At 44.8% G+C, this 24,862-nt stretch overlaps 1 protein-coding gene across 1 annotated transcript; it reads left to right on the top strand.

Moving 5' to 3' along the window:
* Positions 1-21,162: 21,162 nt before the first annotated feature.
* Positions 21,163-21,993, top strand: LOC118476813 (uncharacterized). Its single transcript, XM_035966586.1, has 3 exons — positions 21,163-21,226; positions 21,460-21,510; positions 21,662-21,993. Exons 1-3 carry the CDS (start codon positions 21,163-21,165, stop codon positions 21,991-21,993), a joined length of 447 nt encoding a protein of 148 aa, XP_035822479.1.
* Positions 21,994-24,862: the final 2,869 nt, after the last annotated feature.

The raw sequence follows: 24,862 nt of genomic DNA, 5'->3' as shown, positions 1-24,862 counted from the left end.
GACCGCAGCCTTCGGCACTCGTCCGAAGCGAAGGCTAAATCGAGTGTTGGACGCTCTGGAGTTTGAATACCCAGATTATGAGAATTTAAACAAAAATGCCGGAGGCCAGAAAAGGAAAAGAATGACCGAAGCTTCAAACAAAGATGAAGAAGAGACACCAAAGAAGAAGATTCCAAAGAAGAAGAAAGCATCTTCTCCGAAACAAAAAATATCTGATGAAGAAAAATCCCCCGCATCACCCTCTACCACTGATGTAGAGGCCATTCTGCAGGTAATGACTGAATCCATGCCTGCGAAGCTAAGTCCACTAGGGCCTCGACTGACAAAATTTTTTCCGAAGGAAAAGGAGCCCGAAAGAATGAAGAAAACAACTAAAGTAAAAAGACAGAGGATGATCGGTGTGACAGAAGTTATCGACAAGACACCGCCAAGAGCTTCAGCTCAAAAAATACCAGCGGCTGCGGAAGAGACAAATATCGAAATTGCACCTTCGGAAGCCACAGCCGCCGAAGCTGCCTCAGTTGAAGATCTGAATCTAGAGAGCACGTTTGAACATATTGACCAAATACTGCTAGACATGACTACAGAAGAAGTTACCGCCACTGCCGAAGAGGCCACGATCGTAGCGTCGGCGAAAGGGAAAGAAATTGCTGATGAAGCTTCGGAGAACGAAACTTTCATGTTCCGGAATTTAATCGGAGAACAATTATCAAAAGCGGAAATAAAAGAGCTTAAAGAATACGCCAAATCCTGCGGATACAAGCCTGGAGCGCTCCTCTTCGGAGGCGTTGATGATGAAAAATTGGGCTGTATCCGAGATCAAACTGGAGCAAAAATTATCAGTACTCTGTCCAAGAATATCGGATTTCCGAAGCTAGAAACGGACATCAGCCGCTACCGACGACAACATGTCGTTGGCAGTTTATTTTATTCCAACTTCAAGGTGAACTGCTTTTCCCTTAACCTTTATTATTTCTAAGAACGAAAACATGTCTGACGAAGGTTGTTTTCGTGCAGAGTATGCTTCTGAGCAAAGCCTTGCAGATGCAACAAGATTTTGAAGACAAAAAGCACGAAGTCATAATTGAAAATTTGGAAAGCAAAATAAAGGAACAATCAGATGCCTTCGAGAAAAAGAACTTTGAGCTCCAGGCAACCGAAGGACTATTGGCGGAAGCTGAAGCAAAAATAACAGAACTGAACACGAAGCTTCTCCGCCAGTCTGAGCAGTTCGAGCAAGAAAAACAAGATCTTAATGCAAAACTTAAAGCCGAAGCTCAAAAGAATTCAGATTTGAGAAAACTACTGGCAAGTCTTCAAGAAAACTGCTTGGAATTCAGCAACAGATGCATTCATCGGTTAAAAAAGATTTTTTACTCAGTTGGAGCCAGCAGTGGAAAATTTACCCCCTCAGCTGAAGATCTACCAAAAACCTTCGAACATATTGAGGGGGAGATTGACGAGCTCGACGAAGTCATAGCTGGGCATGGTGACTTCTGTGCCTGGGTGGCTTCTCGAGGCACTGCTGCGGCTTTCCTGAAGGCTGGCTGCGAGCATGGAAGGGTTGTGAATAGGCCAAATTTTACTTTGTCGCCATCAATCCTGGACGACATTCCTGATCTTGCCCGAAGCATCTCGAATAGATTTATAAAAATGATATGGACAAAAGGTGGGCGAGAAAAGGCAGGAGACGAAGCTCGTAGCCACCTTGAACCAGTAAGAAACCATACTTTGTGTTTACCTTTTCTTGTAAGCTCGATTTTGACTTACAACGATCTTATTCATGTAGGATGACGAAGCCGCCGAAGCCGAAGCTCCTTGAGGATTAGATAGTAGACTGTAAACAATGCTTGAGAAACTTTTGAGAGCTTTTGTAAACGTAACTTTTGTAAATGTAAACAATGCCGAAGGTCTTTAATGAATTCTGTTCATACCTTATTATATATCCTTACCCTCCCATTGCTGTATAGGAAATGCTTTGATGTGGACGAAATTTTTCCTTTTTGAGCCGTCGGCGAAAAAACACCTTCCCTTCTTTTCGTACGCAGCGAAGCATAGAGAACAACATTTTCCCCTTTTTTCCGAAGCTCTCTTTTTTGTGCACGAAGCTCCTTCTTCCCCTTCTTTTTCCTCTTTTTGCTGAAACAACCATTTATGCCATGAAGATGACTATCCTACTTATGCCTAGATGAATGTTTATGAATGCAAATGTTATGATGTAATGTGATGTGCAAATGCATGGCCAAACACGTATCCGAAGTCATATTCATAACCATTTTAAGAACAATCACACCTCAGCTCTGCATTCCCTTAGGAACGACTTTGGAGCTTCTTCGCCTTTACTTTTGGCGGAATCAGCGTTGACTTTTCGCTGTAAGCTCTGCATTCCCTTAGGAACGACTTTGGAGCTTCTTCGCCTTTACTTTTGGCGGAATCAGCGTTGACTTTTCGCTGTAAGCTCTGCATTCCCTTAGGAACGACTTTGGAGCTTCGTTTTTACTTTTTGGCACTCGATGGTGCGTTCTCAGCTTTTACATTTACATTCTTTGGGGGATTTTGCCCTTATAGAACTAAAAAGAAAATTACACGTGATGGCCCCATTAAAAACCTTTCTCCCCCTTCGGAAAGGAAAAGGGTGCCATGAAAGAAAAAATAAAAAAAATAAAAAATATGAAAAATTACATCGAATTATACATAATATCGCCGAAGCTCATCCGCATTCCAAGATCTAGGAATGTCGTTGCCGTCCATATCCTTCAATCTGTATGAACCGGGTCTTGACGAAGATGCTACCAAGAAAGGTCCATCCCATTTCAATTGTAACTTGCCCACTGTTTCTGGGTTGGCCACTCTCCGAAGCACCAAGTGTCCTGGCTCAATATTCTTTAGTCGAACCTTTCTATCTCGCCATTTAACTGTTTCAGCTTGATATTTGTTGATGTTTTCCACGGCCTGCAACCTGATCCCTTCTAAAGCATCTTTTTCCACAGAATAATCAGCTTCGGAACCTGATGCTGCCGAAGCTATTACCCTTATTGATCCAGTTTTAGCTTCTTCTGGAGTTATTGCTTCGTCACCAAATAATAACTTGAATGGAGTAAAGCCGGTAGACCTTGATGTTGTTGTATTATGGCTCCACACCACTTTGGTTAACTGATCTGGCCACTTTCCCCTTGGTTGATTGAAAATTGACTTCATTATTCCTGTCATTATAATACCATTGGCTCTTTCAACAAGTCCATTTGACTCCGGATGTCTGACTGATGCAAAATGGATCTTCGTACCAATTTGATCACAGAAATCCCTAAAAGCTTCGGAGTCAAACTGTGTTCCATTATCCACAGTGATAGCCTTTGGTACCCCAAAACGACAAACAATATTCTGCCAGAAAAACTTTTGGACGGTGGCCGAAGTTATTGTAGCTAAAGGCTTTGCCTCAATCCACTTAGAAAAATATTCCACCGCCACTACAACATATCTTAGGTTCCCTTGGGCCGGTGGTAACGGACCTAACAAGTCAAGGCCCCACCTTTGCAATGGCCAAATGGGTTGTATGAGTTGTGTTAAGGACGAAGGTTGTTTTTGATCTCGTGCACATTTCTGACAACCTTCACACTTTTGAACTAACTCCGCTGCATCCGAAGCTGCCTTCGGCCAATAAAATCCTTGTCGGAAAATTTTTCCAAGCAATGGCCTGGATCCAATGTGAGATCCGCAGAGGCCTGCATGTATTTCTTTCATCAACTCAATTCCTTCGGTTCTGGATAAACATTTGAGTAGCGGAGCACAAACTCCATGCTTGTACAATTCTCCTTCTATCATGACATATGGACGGGCCCTTGCCTCTATCCTCCTGTTATAAGCTTCGTCATCTGAAAGGAATTTTCCCTGAAGGTAAGAGATGATCTCAGTTCTCCAATCTTCGCTATAAACAGGAGATATGTTGAGGACTGCTCTTTCAAGAAGTTCTACCGAAGGAGCTTTTATTGTTTCAAAGAATACATCCGAAGGTAAGGGCAGCCCCTGTGCTGCTGACTTAGCTAGTAAATCAGCATGTTCATTTTGTCCTCTAGGGATATTTTTGACAGAAAACCCTTCGAAGGAAGCTTCAACTCTTCGAACCATATCCAGATATTTTTCAAGCTTCGGATCCTTAGCCTTACAACTCTTGTCAACATGACCCGAAACGATCTGGGAATCAGTTTTAAGTATGGCCCTTCTTATTCCCATTGCTTTTAACTTCCGAAGACCTAAAAGCAAGGCTTCGTACTCGGCAATGTTATTTGTGCAGCTAAAGTCAAGCTTTGCCGCATAACAAGTTTTAACCTTGGAAGGTGAAACCAACACAGCAGCCGCTCCTGCTCCGAAGGTTCCCCAAGATCCATCGCAAAACACTGTCCATGCTTCGGCATCTTTATTTGTTTCTTCCTCCTGAGCCCCTGGCGTCCAGTCAGCAATGAAATCTGCTAATGCCTGAGACTGAATCGAAGATCTATGAACATATTCAATACAGAGTTCGTTGAGTTCTGCAGCCCATTTTCCAATCCTTCCAGTGGCTTCTCTATTTCTCATAATGTCCTTCAACGGCTGTGAAGAAGGAACAACAATATTATATGCTTGAAAGTAGTGCCGAAGCTTCCTGGATGCCATCAAAACAGCATACAACACCTTCTCCAATTCTGTGTAATTTTTCTTTGATATACTAAGAACTTCAGATACAAAATACACTGGAACCTGCTTTTTAACCTGGCCATCAAGCTTCTCCTGGACAAGCGCTGCACTTACCGCTGAGTGCGAAGCTGCCACATATAATAGCAAAGGAGCCCCTGGCATTGGTGGAGTCAATGTTGTTAGATCTATTAAATACTGCTTCAGCTCTTCGAAGGCCTTCTGCTAGATTGGTCCCCATTGAAAGACTTCGGTTGACTTCAACACTTCGAAGAATGGTAAGTTTCTCTCTGCTGATCTGGATATGAATCTATTGAGAGATGCCAATCTTCCTGTCAATCTTTGAGCCCCTTTTTTTGTAGTTGGTGGCTCCATCCGAAGTATAGCTTCGATTTTACTTGGATTAGCTTCGATTCCCTTTGTTGAAACCAAACATCCAAGAAATTTCCCCTTCTTTACTCCAAAAACACATTTTTCTGGGTTCAATTTTAAGCCAGCTTGTCTGAATTTGGCGAAGGTCTCCTGCAAATCAGCAATATGATTCTCCTGTTTCGTGCTTTTTACAATGATGTCATCAACATAAGTTAGCACATTTCTGCCTATCTGAGACTGGAGAACCTTCGCAGTCATTCTGCTAAAACTTCCTCCAGCATTTTTGAGCCCCTCAGGCATCCGAAGATAGCAATACGTGCCACTTGGAGTTATGAAGCTAGTTTTCGGCTCATCTTCCTTCTTCATCCAGATTTGATGATAGCCTGAATAGCAGTCTAACAAACTCATGAGCTCTGAAGAAGCTGCTGCATCAACTAAAGAATCTATCCTGGGCAATGGGAATTCATCCTTCGGACAAGCCTTGTTCAGATCTGTAAAATCGATACACATTCGCCATTTGCCATTGGCCTTTTTTACCATAACAGTATTGGCTAGCCACTCTGGATACTTTACTTCTCTGATAACTCCTACACTGAGGAGTCTTTTGACTTCATTATGAGCACCTTCGGCCTTATCATCTGACATTTTCCGAAGCCTTTGCTTTCTGGGTCTGAAGGATGGATCGACATTGAGCGAATGCTCAATAACGTCCCTATTAACTCCGCAGAGATCATTGGCTGACCATGCAAAAACATCTTTGTTGTTGAACAAGAACCTTAGCAAGGTTTTCTCTTGTGTTTCGGATAACTGAGAACCCAACAGCACCTTCTGTTCTGCTACATCCTCACATAAGAGCATGGGCTTCGGCTGATCTGCTGAAGCTGCTTTCTCCCTTCTGAATTTGTATTGTTCGCAAGCTTCAGCTCCATCTATGTTATGGATTGCTTTTGAATCAGTCCAGTTTCCTTCGGCCCTTCTGGCAGCTTCCTGGCTTCCATGAATAGCGATGGGTCCCTGATCCGAAGGTATCTTCATACAAAGATAAGCAGGGTGAAGGATTGCTTCGAAGGCATTGAGGGTACCACGACCAATAATTGCATTATAAGGGTATTCCATGTCAACAATGTCAAACACAATTTGCTCAGTTCTAGTGTTATTGATGAATCCGAAGGTCACTGACATGGTGATCTTTCCCAGCGCTACAATCTGTCTCCCTCCGAAGCCACAAAGAGGATGTGTAGCATCATGAATCTTATCTTCTGGCTCTTGCATTTGCCTGAAGGCTTTAGCAAATATGATGTCAGCTGCACTACCTGTGTCAACCAAGACATTGTGAACCAGAAATCCTTTGATAACACAAGAGATAACCATGGCATCGTTGTGTGGATAATCTTTGAGCTGAAGGTCCTCTTGGGAGAAGGTAATAGGAATGTGAGACCATCTTGACTTGATGAAGGGTCCTTGCACCCCAACATGCTGTACCCTTCTCTGTGCTTCCTTCTTTTGTTTCTTGTTAACTGGTTCTGAGGTCGAACCACCTGTGATCGGGAGCACCAGCTTCGGGTCCGAAGCAGCTCCAGCTCGGTCATTGAACGAAGCCATCAGCTCGAAAAGTGGAAGTGAGTTCACCGGAGGTGGGCGCCAATGTTGGGGACTTGTTCTCAAATGCTATGAGTTAAGAACAAGGCAACACAGAGAGTGTTAAATGATAAAGTCCTTCGTCCTTTGAAGCATTATTTCCCTTAGGATATAACGATCTTCAGACGAAGGTCATGAAGGACGAACCTTCATCATCACAGTATACATTAATGAAAGACGAAGCATACGAAACATAAAAGATAGCATGAATAATCATATAACATCATCAATTTAGCTTTTTTATATCATCATAGAAAAATAGAGACAATATCGAATTACAAATGTACCTTCGGCTTGGAAGGAGATGAAAATACAAGTGTGACGCAAAAGCAAATGCCAAGTCAGCGTGAACAGTACGGGGGTACTGTTCACCTATTTATAGGCACGGGACGCAGCCTGTGAGGAATTACAAGTATGCCCCTTATAAAAGCTTACAACATTGACTCAGACCTTCATGGACTAAAAAGTCATTCTATCTTTAAGTCGGTTTACACTGTCGAAGCTTCATGGAAAGGAACCTTCGGCCGTCTCATGCAAACAGCCTCAGCCGAAAGCTGCTTCTCCCTTGAAGACCTTCGGCGACGAAGCATAGACCCAACATCATCCTTCCCCAATCTCCTCTCTCTCATTTCTATAGGAGAAAAGTGGTTATCTTATTTATAATTATAGTCTATTAGCTCAAACTCCAAGGGAGTATGAATTGTTGCATCATGTTGAACCCTAGATTTCACTTTTGTTTGGTGCATAATTCTCAAAAGGTCTAATTTGAATTTGTGGCTCATTTGAATTTGAATCAATTGGAGAAAATAAAAAGAAAAGAGGAAACAAATACCAAAATAAAAGAAAAAGGAAAAGAAGCCCGCTTTCCCCGCCCCCTCGGCCTTTCGGCCCAGTCGGCCCGCCTTGCGCGCGCCCGCCTCCCGCTCTCTCTGCTCGCCCGACCCACCTGTCGGCGCTGCCGCTTCCCCGCGCGTGCGCCCGCTCCCTCGCTCTCTCTGCCCGTGGGCCCGGCTCGTCAGCCCCGCTTTCCTCGCGCCCGCACCCGCTTTCTTCTCTCTCTCTGCGCCGCGGGCCCGGCTTGTCAGCTTCTCCGTCTTCGCGTAACCGCCGCCGTGCGTGCCGCGGTCTCCGCGCCCACGTCGCGCGTGGGGCTCGTCCCACCTCGCCCTCGGCCACTTGAGCCCCGAGCCTTGCTCGCCATCTCCCCCTCCCTCATTTGTGCACCAACCGCCCCCCCCCCCCCCCCCCCCCCTCTTCCACCTCTCCCTCGCTGTGCGCACGCCAGAGCGCCGCCGCCGTAAACCCCGCCGTTCCGAGCTCGGTTCCCGGCCGCCGTTGGAGCTCCGCCGTGTCCATTGCCACGGTGAGCTTCGCCCCGACGTCCGCAACCCGGAACGCGCACCAATTTCCCCTTCCCCTCCCTATTTCGCTCTGCCCGCGCTCACCCGCCGTCCTCCGTGCAGCCGCCACCGTCGCCCCGGGCCGCCGTCGCCACCGAGGAGTCCCCGGAGGCCGCTTTGAGGTAAGGGACCTCTCCCACCCCTATTGGCCTTTGTCTTGCTCTCTATCGCGTTTAATTCCTCGCCGGAGTAGTTTAGCGCCGCCGTCGAGCCGCTCCACCGCGAACCGCCCCCCTCCGGTGCCCCTGCCCCGACCTAGTCCCCACCAAAAGGTTCCCCGCGCCCTCCCCAACCTTCTCGGCCACTCAGGTCGCCCCGGGGACCCGCAGGGCCCCCGCGCCCCTCGTCTCCGGCGAGTTCTCCGCCGCGGGACGGGCGCCGCCGCCTCAGCTAGCTGGGGAAGGAGACAGGAGCCAGCCGCCCCATCTCCGCCGTCCATCTTAGATCGGACGGCCCTGCTTCAAATAGCCCGAACCCAGCCTCAGCCGTTCGCCTGAGATCCAACGGCCCAGAGCCGTTTCCCCCGCGCCCCGCCTCCCTGCCAACTGGGCCCCGCCTGCCGGTCGCCCGCGCTCGCGCTGCCAACTGGGCCCCGCCTGTCAGCCCCGCGCCCGTGCTGCCCGCCCGGCCCCGCCTGTCAGCCGCTCACGCCGCCGCGCGCCCGCGCGCCCGCCCGCAGGATCTAATCCTGGTCGTCCGTTTGAGATCCAACGGCTGTAAGCGCCCGATACCCCTTCGCCCACGCATTTTCTCAAAGAACCCCCCCTGTTTTCTGGAAATTGCGCCCGCCGTCCCTGGTTTCTCGCAGTTAGGTCCTCGGACCTTTTATTTAATTCAAAATAGGTCCTTAGGGTATAATTTTAACCCCTAAACTTGTAAAATTCATAACTTTGTCATATGAACTCCAAATTAGGTGCTTCAAATTGCAAAATGTTCATAATATTATTATCTATCTATTTATGCAATGTTTCCCTGCTGTTTCCATGTCCCAATTAATGGTTAATCATTAGGATAAAGTTAATGTTATGGGAACCCTATTTGAGATAAATAAAAGAAAGTAGACTTTAATAAAAGTTGGAGCACTTAAGTTTATGGACTCAAACACTTAAGTTTAGGAACTTAAACCAGATAATTATTTAATCCCACCACTGACTTAAACCTGAGTAGTGGATAATGACTCATTTTGTATAGTCCTCTACCCCAGGCCTAGAGAACACCAGAGTGCCTATCCCTTTTCTGTTATGAACATGTGACCTCTCTCTGCTGCATATGTTTGGTATTTTGTTTTTGTTTGTTATTTTCCCAAGTGCATAGTGTGAATGATTGCTTTACGTAGACAACGAGCAGTCTGTGTTTCCCGAGGCAGTTGCAGAGGAAGTCCCTGATCAGCAGTTTGGTGAAGGCAAGTGTCCTCTGTCCCATTATGTCCTATTCATTTATAACTTACTACCCTGCATTACTTACTTTAAACCTAAGGATTGACTAGCTTTACACTTTACTTTATCCTTGATGACCTTATGGGCTGTTATGGTTAGCACTCTGCTATTGCCTTAACTTAATCAATGAACATGATGTGACTATTTATGATATTGTTATCCTGATGATGTTGATGATCTTGTGATACTCTAGGGGGCTCAGGCTGTTTCCTGAGTACCTCTCCGTAAGGACTTGTTCGTTGAGAGACCACCCGGGATAACAGTGCAACCATGAGGGTGAAATGGGATGCCCTTAGCTGATTAATTAGATGAACTAGAGGTGTAGTTGCTTAGCCGTCGTGCCGTCAATGGGGTCCAGGCACAGTGCTTGCTCTGCCGAGGCTGAGTGCCGAGGTTCTTTCGTTTTGCTCTTTGTTAGTCACTCTCCTGCGGGGAGGAGTACTGTGTTTATCAAACTGGAGAAACCTAACGGGCAGCTATGACCTCTAGGGAATCTTTGTAAAAGCTACGTAGTGATACCCTGCCGGACCACCTAGGAAGTGATCAATGGGGATTAGCTCTCCCCGGGTAGAAAGGGAATCATGACTCATGGGTAAAGTGTGCAACCTCTGCAGAGGGTAGTGAAACTGGTATATCAGCCGTGCTCACGGTTAAGAGCAGCCTTGGGATCCTCTTTGATTAGAGATACAAATGGTTCGAGATGCAAGGATTATGTTATGGTTTTGGTTCGACGATGATGATGATGTTCCTCGATGAGGAAATGGTTTACGGGTTGATTAATGCTAAAATCTGGCTTCTACTATTGATAAATACCTGACCAACTAAAAGCAACTGCTTGAGCCTAACCCCACATAAAGCTAGTCCACTTCAGCCAAACGGGACATTTGCTGAGTACGTTGATGTGTACTCATCCTTGCTTTACCACCAAACACCAGGTTGTCCGCATTGTAACCACTGCTCCGGAGAAGGTGAAGCCGTGGAAGGAGACTTCCAGGAGTTCCAAGATTACGATGAATTCTAGGTGTGGGTTGGCGGCAACCCCCCAGTCAGCTGCCTGTGGAGGCCTTTTCTTTACTGCGTTTCGCTAGTACTTTGATTTACCTGTTAAGACGATGACTATGTGGATGTCTATGACTCGATGATGTAATAAGTACTCTTTTATGTTATTATTCGAGCATTGTGCGATGATGTTCATTTATGTAATCGCTGTGTACGTGAGTTCTGATCCTGGCACGTACATGGTTCGCATTCGGTTTACCTTCCAAAACCGGGTGTGACACCAGTGTCCAAACTTCATTTCTCTTGAAAGGCTCAATGGAAGAGACAAAAGAGTAATGCTCACAAAAATTAACTAATCTAGAGCGAGTAGTTACTCCCTTGCTAATATCACCCAAAATCTGGTCGACGGGATGATCCCTTTGAATCGTCGCTCGAACTTGGGTTGGAGGTGCCGGTTGTGCTTCTTCCTCTATCACATGAACATCTTGTGCCCCCCTTGATCACACGCCTCTTCTTGATGAACCTGTTCATCGTCTTGAGTTGGGGGATGCACCATTGTTGAGGAAGAAGGTTGATCTTGCTCCTTTTGTTCATGTGGTCGTACATCACCAATTGCCATGGTACGTATTTCGGCCGTCGGAACATCTTCTTCATCTACATCATCAAGATCAACAACTTGCTCTCTTGGAGAGCCATTAGTCTCATCAAATACAACGTCGCTAGAGACTTCAACCAAACCCGATGATTTATTGAAGACCCTATACGCCTTTGTATTTGAGTCATAACCTAACAAAAACCCTTCTACCTTTCTTCACTAGAATGTAACATTTGCTCCCAAATACACGAAAGTAAGACACATTGGGTTTGTTACCGGTTAGAAGCTCATATGAAGTCTTCTTGAGGAGGCGATGAAGGTAGACCCGGTTTATGGCATAGCAAGCCGTGCTCACGGCTTCCGTCCAAAACCGTTCGGGCGTCTTGAATTCACCAAGCATCGTCCTCGCTATGTCTAGTAGCGTCCTGTTCTTCCTCTCTACCACGCCATTTTGCTGTGGTGTGTAGGGAGCGGAGAACTCGTGCTTGATTCCTTCCTCCTCAAGGTACTCCTCCACTTGAAGGTTCTTGAACTCGGACCCATTGTCGCTCCTTATCTTCTTCACTTTGAGCTCAAAATCGTTTTGGGCTCTCCTTAGGAAGCGCTTGAGGGTCCATTGGGTTTCAGATTTATCTTGCAAAAAGAATACCCAAGTGAAGCGGGAAAAATCATCAACTATAACAAGACCATACTTACTTCCTCCTATGCTTAGATAGGCGACGGGTCCGAAGAGATCCATATGAAGTAACTCCAGGGGTCTTGATATTGTCATCACATTTTTGGCATGATGAGAGCTTCCCACCTGTTTACCTGCTTGACAAGCTGCATAAGGTCTATCTTTTTCGAAAGTTACATTAGTTAGACCTATCACGTGTTCTCCCTTTATAAGCTTGTAAAGGTTCTTCATCCCCACATGTGCTAAACGGCGATTCCACAGCCAGCCCATGCTAATCTTAGCAATTAAGCATGCATCTAGACTGGCCTCCTCTTTTGTAAAATCAACTAAATAAAGTTTGTCGTCTAGTACACCCTTAAAAGCTAATGAACCATCACTTCTTCTAAAGACAGACACATCTACATTTGTGAATAAACAGTTATATCCCATATTACACAGTTGACTCACAGACAACAAGTTATATCCAAGCGACTCAACTAAGAACACATTAGAAATAGAGTGCTCGGATGAAATAGCAATTTTTCCTAACCCTTTCACCTTGCCTTGGTTCCCATCACCGAATATGATTGAATCTTGGGGATCCTTGTTCTTGACGTAGGAAGAGAACATCCTCTTTTCCCCCATCATGTGGTTTGTGCATCCGCTGTCGATAATCCAGCTTGAGCCCCCGGATGCATAAACCTGCAAGGCAAATTTAGGCTTGGGTCTTAGGTACCCAACTCATGTTGGGTTCTACAAGGTTAGTTACAATAGTTTTAGGGACCCAAATGCAAGTCTTGTCTCCCTTACATTTGGCCCCTAATTTCCTAGCAATTACTTTCTTATCCTTTCTACAAATAGCAAAGGAAGCATTGCAAGCATAATAAATTGTAGAAGGTTCATTCATTACTTTCCTAGGAACATGAACAATATTTCTTCTAGGCATATGATGAACAACATTTTTCCTAGCCACATTTGTATCATGCATAATAGAAGAACTAGAAGCAATCATGGCATGAGAATCAAAAGCATCATAACTTCTATAAACATTCCTAGAATGTTTCCTATCATGATACATGAAAGCATGGTTCATTTGAGCACTACTAGCCATAGGGGCCTTCCCTTTCTCCTTGGCGGAGATGGAAGCCTTATGGCTTGTTAAGTTCTTGACTTTCCTCTTGAAGCCAAGACCATCCTTAATTGAGGGATGTCTACCAATCGTGTAGGCATCCCTTGCAAATTTTAGTTTGTCAAATTCACTCTTGCTAGTCTTAAGTTGGGCATTAAGACTAGCCACTTCATCACTCAAATTAGAAATTGAAACTAGATGTTCACTACAAGCATCAACATTAAAATCTTTACACCTATTGCAAATTGCAACATGTTCTACACAAGATGTTGATTTAGCTATTTCTAACTTAGCATTCAAATCATCATTTATGCTCTTTAAGCTAGAAATAGAGTCATGGCATGTAGACAGTTCACAAGAAAGCATTTCATTCCTTTTAATTTCTAAAGCAAGGGATTTTTGTGCCTCTACAAACTTATCATGTTCTTCATACAAAAGATCATCTTGCTTTTCTAATAACCTATTCTTATCATTCAAGGCATCAATTAATTCATTAATCTTATCAACCTTAGTTCTATCTAGGCCCTTGAATAAACATGAATAGTCTATTTCATCATCGCTAGATTCTTCATCACTTGAGGAAGCGTAAGTACTAGTATTATGAGTGCTTACCTTCTTTTCCCTTGCCATGAGGCAGGTGTGATGTTCGTTGGGGAAGAGGGCCGACTTGTTGAAGGCGGTGGCGGCGAGTCCTTCGTTGTCGGAGTCGGACGACGAACAATCTGAGTCCCACTCCTTTCCAAGGTGTGCCTCGCCCTTAGCCTTCTTGTAAGCCTTCTTCTTTTCCCTCTTGTTCCCTTGTTCCTGGTCACTATCATTATCAGGACAATTAGCGATAAAATGATCAATCTTACCACATTTGAAGCATGAGCGCTTCCCCTTCGTCTTGGTCTTGTTGGGATGCTCCTTGCGACCCCTTAGCGTCGTCTTGAAACGCTTGATGATGAGGGCCATTTCTTCATTATTAAGCCCGGCCACCTCAACTTGTGCCACCTTGCTAGGTAGCGCCTCCTTGCTCCTAGTTGCTTTGAGAGCAATGGTTTGAGGCTCTTAGATTGGGCTGTTCAACGCATCGTCAACGTATCTTGCCTCCTTGATCATCATCCGCCCACTTACAAACTTTCCAAGTATCTCCTCGGGCGTCATCTTGGTGTACCTAGGATTCTCACGAATATTGTTCACAAGATGTGGATCAAGGACAGTAAAAGACCTTAGCATTAGGCGAACGACGTCGTGGTCCGTCCATCGCGTGCTTCCATAGCTCCTTATTTTGTTGACGAGGGTCTTGAGCCGGTTGTACGTTTGGGTTGGCTCCTCACCCCTGATCATTGCGAATCTCCCAAGTTCGCCCTCCACCAACTTCATCTTGGTGAGCATGGTGATGTTGTTCCCCTCATGTGAGATTTTGAGGGTGTCCCAAATCTGCTTGGCGTTATCCAAGCCGCTCACCTTATGGTATTCATCCCTGCACAATGAAGCTAGAAGAACAGTAGTAGCTTGTGCATTTTTGTGAATTTGCTCATTAATGAACATGGGACTATCCGTATTATCAAAGTGCATTCCATTTTCTACTATCTCCCATATACTTGGATGGAGAGAGAACAAGTGGCTACGCATTTTGTGACTCCAAAATCCGTAGTCCTCTCCATCAAAGTGGGGGGGGGTTTACCGAGGGGAATGGAAAGCAAATGAGCATTGGAACTTTGCGGAATACGAGAATAATCAAAGGAAAAGTTTGAATTAACCGTCTTCTTTTTCTCGTAGTCGTTGTCGTCGTCCTTTTGGGAAGAGGAAGATTTGTCGCTGTCGTAGTAGACTATCTCCTTGATGCCCCTTGTTTTCTTCTTCCTCCCGTCTTTTCTTTTGTGGCCCGAGCCTGAGTCAGTAGGCTTGTCATCCTTTGGATCATTGACAAAGGACTCCTTCTCCTTATCATTGACCACCATACCCTTGCCCTTAGGATCCATCTCTTAGGGCGATTAGTCCCTTTCTTGAAGAGAATGGCTCCGATACCAATTGAGAGCACCTAGAGGGGGGTGAATAGGTGATCCTGTAAAACTTAAAACTTAACACCACAAACTTGATTAAGAGTTAGAACAATGAAATCAAGTGAGTAGAGAGAAGAGCTCTTGTGAAGCACAATAGACACAATAAGGACAAGCACAAGAGACACAAGGATTTATCCTGTGGTTCGACCAAGTACAAAACTTGCCTACTCCACGTTGTGGCGTCCCAACGGACGAGAGTTGCACTCAACTCCTCTCAAGTGATCCAATGATCAACTTGAATACCACGGTGTTCTTCTTTACTTTACTCTTTCCCGTTTGCAAGGAATCTCCACAACTTGGAGTCTCTCGCCCTTACAATAAAAATCTCAATGAAGCACTAGAGTAAGGGAGGGAAGCAACACACTCAAATCCACAGCAAATACGCACACACAAGACCAAGGCTTGAGCTCAAAAGAGTATCACAAGGTTCTCACTAGAACGGAGCTCAAATCACTAAGAATGTCGAACAAGTGTGCAAGAATGAAGTGTGAATGATCAACAATGTCAAAGGTTGCTTGGTATCCTCCTCCATGCGCCTAGGGGTCCCTTTTATAGCCCCGAGGCAGCTAGGAGCCGTTGAGAGCATTCTAGGAAGGCAATTCTTGCCTTCTGTCGCCTGGCGCACCGGACAGTCCGGTGCACCACCGGACACTGTCCGGTGCGGATTTCTTTCCTTCTTTGGCGAAGCCGACCGTTGGCGGTTCAGAGCCGTTGGCACACCGGACAGTCCGGTGCTCCCTTCTGACCGTTGGCTCTGCCACGCGTCGCGTGTGGATTACGCGGCCGACTGTTGGCTCACCGGACAGTCCGGTGCACCACCGGACAGTCCGGTGATTTATAGCCGTACGCCGCCGTCGAAGTCCGAGAGCAGCCAGTTCGCAGACGCCAGCCTGGCGCACCGGACACTGTCCGGTGCACCACCGGACAGTCCGGTGCACCCAGACTGAGCAGACTCTTGGCTGCTTTGAGCCACGCTTTTCCAATTGTATTTTCTCTTATTCTAGCACTTAGACAAACATGTTAGTACACAAAAACCAATGTACTAAGTCTAGAATCATACCTTTGTATTGATTTGCACCTTATCCATCATTTGGCATAGTTTATCACTTAAGCACTTGTGTTGGACACTAAATCACCAAAATACTTAGAAATGACCCAAGGGCACATTTCCCTTTCAAAGATCAGGAGGGGGTCCCCTACTGTAAATTTTGTATTAATAATGGTAAATTACAGCGTAGTGTATGTACATGAGGCGACTATGTACAGGAGAATCCTAATGGTATAGTTGAGAAGATAAACAAGAGGAGCTATAGGGTTAAGACTGCCACTGATTAAGATAGTCTGGGATTGAATTGTCATATTTTCCTCTTGCTCTGTCAATGACCAGGAGTAATTCCACATTGTTAATATCATAGTTAAAACGTACTGATTGACGAATGGGAGAAGATTAGAGCCTCTCCGTGTGCCCCTCTCCCCCGGATCAGCATGGCGCAAAGGGAATTGTTTCCTTTGCAGTACGTTTGGCCGCTAATGTGCGGGGCCAAGCCACGACCGGTCTCGCACGTCAACGACTCATCTGCAGCTACGTCCACGGACACAACTACAGAGGATCTGGCCAGGGCACAAAGGGTGAACCGTTGGGCATGCAGGGGACGTGGAAGAGGGCGTCGTTGGAGCGGGCTCTAGAGAAGTGTTGGGCTGGTTTTCGAAGTAGGGCCTCGAAGGGTGAGACGGTGTCGAGGCAGGAGATAAAATGAGGTCGTTGTGTTCATGGATTTGTTCATTTGCGGTCTTCTGCGTCTCAATGGTACTCCCTTTAGGTCCAAATTATAAGTCGTTTTGAATAAAATTTAAGTTAAACTTTTAAAATTGTGACTATAAATAATTGTGTTGTCATTTGGTTTTGAAACCTAATAGTCACTAGTCACTTGCGCGCGCCAGCGTGCGCATAATATAATAGTAGTATTCTAGATATATTTTTAAGAGAAAATAAGCTGAATAGAATAGATGATAAACATGTACATTTTCTACAGCATATGCTGTGGATTGACAGGAACATAAATCTATTTAATTTAAAGTTGTAACAATGTTGATAAATTTTCTGTAGTAATTACCTGATATATGCATGTTTTTACTTTCTTTGTATACCTAGTTTGCAAATAAGCACACTGTAAAAGAGAAGAATATAATTACTAAGGAACGAAGGAACAACCAATTTTTTTTTTGATCTGGAGCACTCAAGGCAACGCCCGAACGAAGAAAGCTAGCATCGTTTGGTGGCTTAATGTGAAAGCAGAGGCAACATCAATTTGATCTGGAGCACTTAAGGCATGATCTCCCTCAATCCTTGTATATAACTAAGTACAGATAGCTACACTACTTTCAGTTTTCCTCATGATTCCTAAAGCTGCAGTTGGAGACGATGACGATCCACCATGCCAAACTCTTCCCCTCTCTGACCACGCACTGACGATGCAACAACAGTGGCCTCTCCATCATTTCCAGTCATAGATCTTTGACCAACATTCTTCCTCCTCACAACTGACATCGTAGAGGATGGAAGAACAGACAACAGAAGGAAGCTCATCCACGTCCCTAGGAATTTCGGTGCAGCTGCCTCCACGCATCTGCCAGTGAGTGCCTAGAAAATACCCCAACACAGCAGCGTCATCGCATTTGGCAGCTAGGGACGCTCGGACGGAGCAAGTGAATTCGCCTCGTGGATTGCTACGAAACGGTGAAGGAAACGGAGAATATCGGCAGCCAAAGGGAGCATATTTCAAAATAACGTCTGGACGGAGCAGAAGAGGGTGGCTCGATGGCGTGCTGAAATCCTTAGACGACGGCTTGACGGTGCCGGAGAAGTAATAAGAGAGAGAAGGATAGAGCGTAATGTAGAGATAGGGAGGAATGAGTGTTACCTTCAACGCTCCAGGTAAAGCGATCATGACGCCGAGGCCACCTGCCGTCATTTGACTGTCTGGAAGATGACGCCTCTCAAACTTACTGGCGCTTCTACCAGACTGGAGCACTTTCGAGAGACTCGGCCAACTCTATTAAAAAAACAGATGAAGAGTAGGCCTGGAGTACTGGACAGAACAGACAAACAAAACAACAGTTCGACGGTAGGATATTCATCTAACGGCTCTTGAAATCTACACTACGTGGCCACCTTATCTGGGGAGCGACGAGCCCTGCTTTAATATATAGAAGAAATATGCACCAATCTATCTTAAAAATTTGTTTTTATATAAAAATAAATATATTAAGAATTCATTTATATTTTTATAAAAAAGTATTGGTTAAAGTTATATTTGTAAACCATGTCGCCGTTCTAAACTACCTCTCTCGAGGAGGGAGTACATAATATACGGTCCCTGCTGCTATCACAGAGCTATTTGCTATTACAGTACTTCTTATATCAGGATTCTCATTTCTGATACTTGCAACTTTATCTTCTCAATAATAGTACTCATAAGTGAGTCTATTCTTTAAATTGGTATTCTAACCCATTCTTAATTGTTTTTATTTTATTTGCTTATTTCACCACCTAAATTAACCATGGTGCTCTATCATTTCTCACGGATAAACTACAAGTTGCTAATATATGTATCTTGCTTGCTTGAATGTTATTGGCTGGCTGAGGTCTGAGAGTCAAGAGCAACTTTTTGAACTTTTTTATCAAGTAGATAGGGTTCTTGTATATTAATTTTATTTGGCATGAAGATGGAAAACGAATGACACACAAGAGGATCATTTGGAGCTAGTCAGCCAGGTCAAGTGAATGATAGCTACTGTCATATATAACCAAACTGGTTCCAATAATAAACATGTATTTGAAACTATAATTGCGATAGCTAATAGGAGGCATGCATTAGTGAATCGTGATTAAAAGAGATGCAAAGGGAGAAAGGAAAACTGAAAAGTAGTGAATACGATTAATTTAAGTGGTGTTAAATAATAAAAAAATAAAAATGATTAAATAGAGATGTACTATTTTAAATGATATATTTGAATATTATTGTGGAGAAGTTAAAATTATAGATACTAAAAGAGAGAGCCTAATAAAACAAGTATCGTAATAGAAAAAGCTCGCTGTCACGGCCGGCTCACGAACAGCAGGGTGATGTATACTTCCAAGAAAGATGAATGCATGCCGGAACCGAACAATCATGCATCCCGCCATTCCGTTCGTTCGTTCGTTTCGTATATACTGTATGACCGTCCCTGTCGCCGAGTCACTTGCTAGCAGCCAAGCACCGATCCGATCCTCTCGCGCGTTGGCCTTTCTTGCTGCTAAGCGGCCGCTTCTCCCGTCGCCGCCATCGGATCGGACGGAGGAGGAAAGAGCGAGGAACAACCGCTTGGATCGCCATGACGTGGTGCCGCGCCACGCGTTGAGCCGGGACGAACGGACGGGCGGGCGAGCGTGCGGGTATCGGCTGGAGAGTGGAGACCGAAAGGCGGCAGTGGGATGGAAGGTGACAAGGACACGGACCGACAGGGATGGATGGGAAGGCGGCGGCAGCGGCAGCGGGCGGTGGGACGGGATCTGTCATCCGACCTCACGCACACGTAGCAACGCGCCACGACGACACGCAGAGGAGAAAGAAAAGCCTCAAGAAAATAAAGGCAGGCCTTCCTTTGCGACCCATCACCCAAGGTCCCCATTATTTCTTTCTTCTTCCGCCGTTGCTATGCAAATGCTAGCATGTTATACGCTCTTTGTCCTTCCACATCTAGCTTCCAGCCCATTAATTTTCGGCCCAACAAATTGGCTCTAACGTCATTAGCCACGGCTAGCGCTGAAGCTAGGTATTTTTGGCGCCGGTTCTGTTTTTTTTCTGGCCTCGACGGCGGCTTGTGCCGCAGCTTTGCCGTCCTCCATTTCATGCACAGCCGCACAGGTGACCATCTCATGAGTTCCATCTACTCTTTAATACTTTCATTGCATTGTGGTCTCTTTACATCAATACGAACTCATGGATGTTCTCATGGGTATAGCGTTCCTTATTTTCTTCCCATTAGAAATCAGATTAACATTAACTTGGAATTGATCAAAGGGGACATCAAGTTCAGCTTGTTGCACCAAAAAGGACATCTAATTTAAAATACTAGGAAAAGGAGGCGCGCTTCGCGGCGCCCTACTTCCATATACATTATATATAAACACAGTGTAGAAACACAAACACATTGTAGGAACACAAACATATTGTAGGATACAATATGACAATATAATACATATGGCACGGGCGTAGGTTCCACAACTGTCTCTAAAAGACAGCGTACATGCAGTTGCGAAACAGTGTTCAATACAACAGTACATAACTCTAACAGTTTACAGCTCCATAGACTATACATGTACGGTGCAACAAGCAGATGATCGTTGTACACAAAAGCACGCTGTAAGCGTTGGTTTGCTGCGCAGTTCTTAAAAAGTCTTTGGCACAAGCACATCAAGCTGCTTAGGCTTAAACATGAAGGGAGCGAAGCACATTCATGTCAACAAGCATAGAAATCCAGTGTGGCCTGTGCATAGCATCGATGGCGAACCACGATCTAGTAGTAACCTGAAACACAGTTGTGAGAAGCATTCAGAACACTTAATTTTTTTCAGAGTAAGCCATTAATACAAACAAATTGTAGCAATAGAACGCCGACAAGATAAGATGATTTGAGAATAGAAGTGTAATACAGCGTTAGTAGAAATGTCTAACACCTATTACATGTAACAAAATGTGCACACACAATTGATTTATGTAAAGTCTAAGGTGTGAAACTGCGATTGCGTGGCGCATAAAATGTGCAGTCTAGACGACAAATGTAGCATAAGATCAAACCGGCATACTTTGTTAAGTCTGCTTTGGGCCAATTTGTATCGAGCACGTGGACATGAACATGTATCATACATCCTTCCGAAAGCAACTGTACATAGCAGCTTGGATACAAAAGCAGTAGACAACGATCATCCAAAAGAGCGAACAGCTGCAACTGTGAGCCCAAAAGACTTGTGCCACTATGTGACTAAGCATCTTTGGAAGGGCTGAAAAGGGGACAGAGTTACAATTAGACAGTCTAGGACATATCAGTCTAGGACAGGAAGCTAAACAAAAATATTTTCTTGCCTAGGCGTTCATGGAGAACCTATAGGTACGAGGGAAAAGGTACCTAGGAGCAGCAGTGTTATCTGCGGCATCCTTGAAGCCAGTGGTTCCTCCATCTATGTCGGTGAACAACCTCTTTGTAACTGTCTTTGCAGGCGAAGACCTTGTCCTAGAACGAAAAGGTCGGTTAGCAACAATTTCAAAAGCTAATGATCAATTTTGGCCTCTATCCAAAGTACCATTACTGTATGCACCTAATGGTTGTCTGCTACATATACATCAAGAGCAAAAGTATCAATTCCATTCAGAAGAGAGTTAAAGACACAAATCTAGCTGCTAACCAAGACAAATATTTATCTAGCAATGAAAGCAACAATTTCAAAAGCTAATTATCAATTTTGACCTCTATCCAAAGTACCATTCCACAGGCTCACATGGGAACAAGCTGGTCTTGTTGTTGGAAAAGGTAGGTTTGCTCTCCACTCATGGAAGTTCTATTAATAAAGCTACACGGTGATATGTAGGAATAACTTGTAGAAATGTTGAGGACCCATTAATAAAAATAACACTGAGAGAAATGAACCGCTGCTAATTTACAGTTCTGACGTTCTTTGCAGGTTTGATAGACAATGTTTTGAGTGACTACTTGTGGGCGAAAGCGATCCTTCTCACAACAACCACGGTCGCTACAACTAGCCTCACAATCCAAGTTCTGATTGCTACCATTGTGGACACGCTCACCGGTCATGCTCCTCATCTACTGAACTATGTCGGAGCCGCTGCCGTCCTAGTTGGTTTCGCTGGAATCAACATACCAGCTGGAGAGTCTCCACAGGATGTTCAGCAGGAGCAGGAAACTCCGATTGTTAGCATGGTCGATGACGACCCGGTTCATTTGCCCAGCAGTACCAATGCTACTGATGTTGTCTCAGACCCTGGGGTCGTGTGATTTATCAACAATGTATAGAGCTAATTATCAATTTTGGCCTCTCTCAGTGTTTCTACGTTTTTAGTAAGAAACAGCAAACATGGATCGGCCAAATCTAGTTGCTAGGCAAGACAAATATTTATCTAGCAATGAACTCCGTGTGTAAAACAACACATAAATATTAACCATACATTGATGGTAATCCACATAAGCCAAAAGGATCACATTTCCCTGGTCTAAGCAAAGATAAACAGGGGCTGTTTTCAATCTAATATATGATTTGAACAGTAATCATTGTTAGAATAGTGTAAGCGTAACATTGGTCATGCGCTTGTACGTTTTTAGTAAGAAACAACAAACATGGATCGGCCATGGTGTAGGACTTCATTTGTTAGCACTGCACATTTATGTTAATGTAGACAAGCGTCAGAGCATGTAACAGACCCTAAAGTTTATTGTACAAAAAAAAATCTATTCTTATGATGTTTATTATATCAACAATGCATTGTAGACTCTTGAAGCGTATTTTTTTGTTTGTACGCACCATAAAGGGCTGTAATAAAGCTGTGTTGGAGTGCGATGAAGCGGAATTTACCTCTTCCTAGGCGTGGATGTCAGTTCCTTTGTTATGGCGGGAGTAGCACTTGGAACCGCTGTGCTGCTGCCAATACCAATAGTCTGCATATAAGGGGTCAGTCACAGAGCGCGTACTGTTTGCAACAGATATCTGAAAATTTCTGGGATGCACACCTTATCTTGCACACTGGTTGGAGAACTTTGTGGTGTGAGCGGGGTCGAAAGCATGACCAAGTTAGAGGCTTTGTCAGGAGTGTCTTCAATGCCACTGGGTACACCTTGCAATAGCACAGTTTGTGACTGTTTTGGCCCCGATGAAGATGATTGGATGGAGTCCTTTGCAGTACCTATCTCTGCCACGACTGCGTTGACCTGGAAACAAATATTTCCAGTATTGATTGTGTGGTCAGAGAAACTCACATTCCATACATACGTCTTCTCGAGCAGATCTGTGATTGGATTAGGAATAAAGCCGGTTGGATTGTTGGCTATGAGCATATCGCACGACTTCTTGATGATGTGTTGCGCCATTCGACCAAAGAGGATGAAGTCTGTGTCACCCGTCTCATCCCCTGCAGTGAGAAGTAGTTTGTACCTGAAACACATGGTGATACCGAGTCAACACAGTGAAAATGGATAGGCCGTATGTATAGGAGATGGAAACGTTCAATCAGGGTGACACATAGAAAAGCAGCTACTGCATATTAGATGTGAGTGGGAGTCAAAACTGCAAGAGCTATTGGGAGGCAAAGGTAGAATGGAGGCAATTGAAGTGAAGAGATGCTGCCTAACCTTTGGTTGGGCGTGCCAATGGTAGTGCAAACTTGATCGCTGCACTTGTAGGAATCCCCATGAGCCACAGTTGTGCGGGTGCATTTTTTGCATGCATTGTACCACCACCTATCACCAATCTTTTTTACAGTGACTGTCACCAAGAATTCCCTATCCTGCACGAACATGTAAATATACAGTCATATTATATTCCCAGACCCAACCAAGTATGGCACGACTGCAGGAAAACAGTAACAGAAGACGATGACAGTTGGTAAGGCAATAGTGACTAAGTTAATCAAACATGGAACATACCTTATTCTCAAATGGGTGCAGATCTCTAATACAAGCGATTTTTTGTTCCTCGGGAACATGGGGCATAGGCTGATTCGAAGATAGAACCTCGTTCCACTTAATGGGACTATGTGCTTTCCTCGCACTGGTTTGTACATACAATGAATCAAGCTCAAGTTAGAACACAGCGAAGACAAACAACAGTCGTATACGTGCAGCAAGCATAGCAGAATATTACCTAGCCATGAGGGCACATGCTTCACGAACATCAGGATTAATGTACCACTTACAGGGTGAGCCGCCAGACAAGCACAGTCCATCTAAAACAAAGGGCATTAGGTCCCAACTACAAAAAGGACTAAATTCAAAAGTTCAAAGTTAGTATACCCGCGTATTTCTTGACAAGCATGCCAACAAACATCAAGATCTGTGGAGAGGACTGGCCATCGTTGTAGATCTGTTCTCCAGGGAATAAGCTAGCTTGCCCACCCCATAGAACAACATTTACCGAACTGTTGTTGCTGTTTTTAGTTTAAGTATGTAGGTAGAGTCATATAACGAAGCATATGTAGATGAAGGCAAAGGAAACAAACCCCTACGCGGCTAAACCCAAAAACTGCAGCAGGTATGTATAACGAACCTGACACTGCACAAGGAAATAGTCCTCTTAGAGCTGGTTGTATGTTGCCCTCTGGATTGGTGCGGCGCCACGGCCGAGATGGAAGTGACAATTCCAATGGCATATGTATTGGATCCAATTAACGAATACTGAAAGGGAATTAGGCTTACACCTAGTTCCTATATAATTTTGGTGGTTGAATTGCCCAACACAAATCTTTGGACTAACTAGTTTATTCTAGTGTATAAGTTATACAGGTGCAAAAGGTTCACACGTAGCCAATAAAAAGACCAAGTATTGAGTTCAACAAAAGAGCAAAGGAGCAACCAAAGGCTCCTCTGGTCTGGCGCACCGGACAGTGTCCGGTGCACCAGAGGACTCCAACTCCAACTCGTCACCTTCGGGAAAATCTAGAACCAGCGCGCTATAATTCACCGGACAGTGTCCGGTGCTCCAACGAAGACGCTGCTCCGGAACTCGCCAGCCTTGGGATTTCACGAAGGCTGCTCCGCTATAATTCACCGGACATGTCCGGTGTGCACCGGACTGTCCGGTGCATCCTCGGAGCAACGGCTACTTCGCGCCAACGGCTACCTGCAACGCATTAAATGCGCGCGCAGCGCGCGCAGA

This window comes from Zea mays, chromosome 3 (assembly GCF_902167145.1).
Source record: "Zea mays cultivar B73 chromosome 3, Zm-B73-REFERENCE-NAM-5.0, whole genome shotgun sequence".
In the NCBI taxonomy this organism is placed as follows: Eukaryota; Viridiplantae; Streptophyta; class Magnoliopsida; order Poales; family Poaceae; genus Zea; species Zea mays.
Note: the sequence above shows the minus strand (reverse complement) of the source record. Positions and strands in the feature narration are given on the sequence as shown.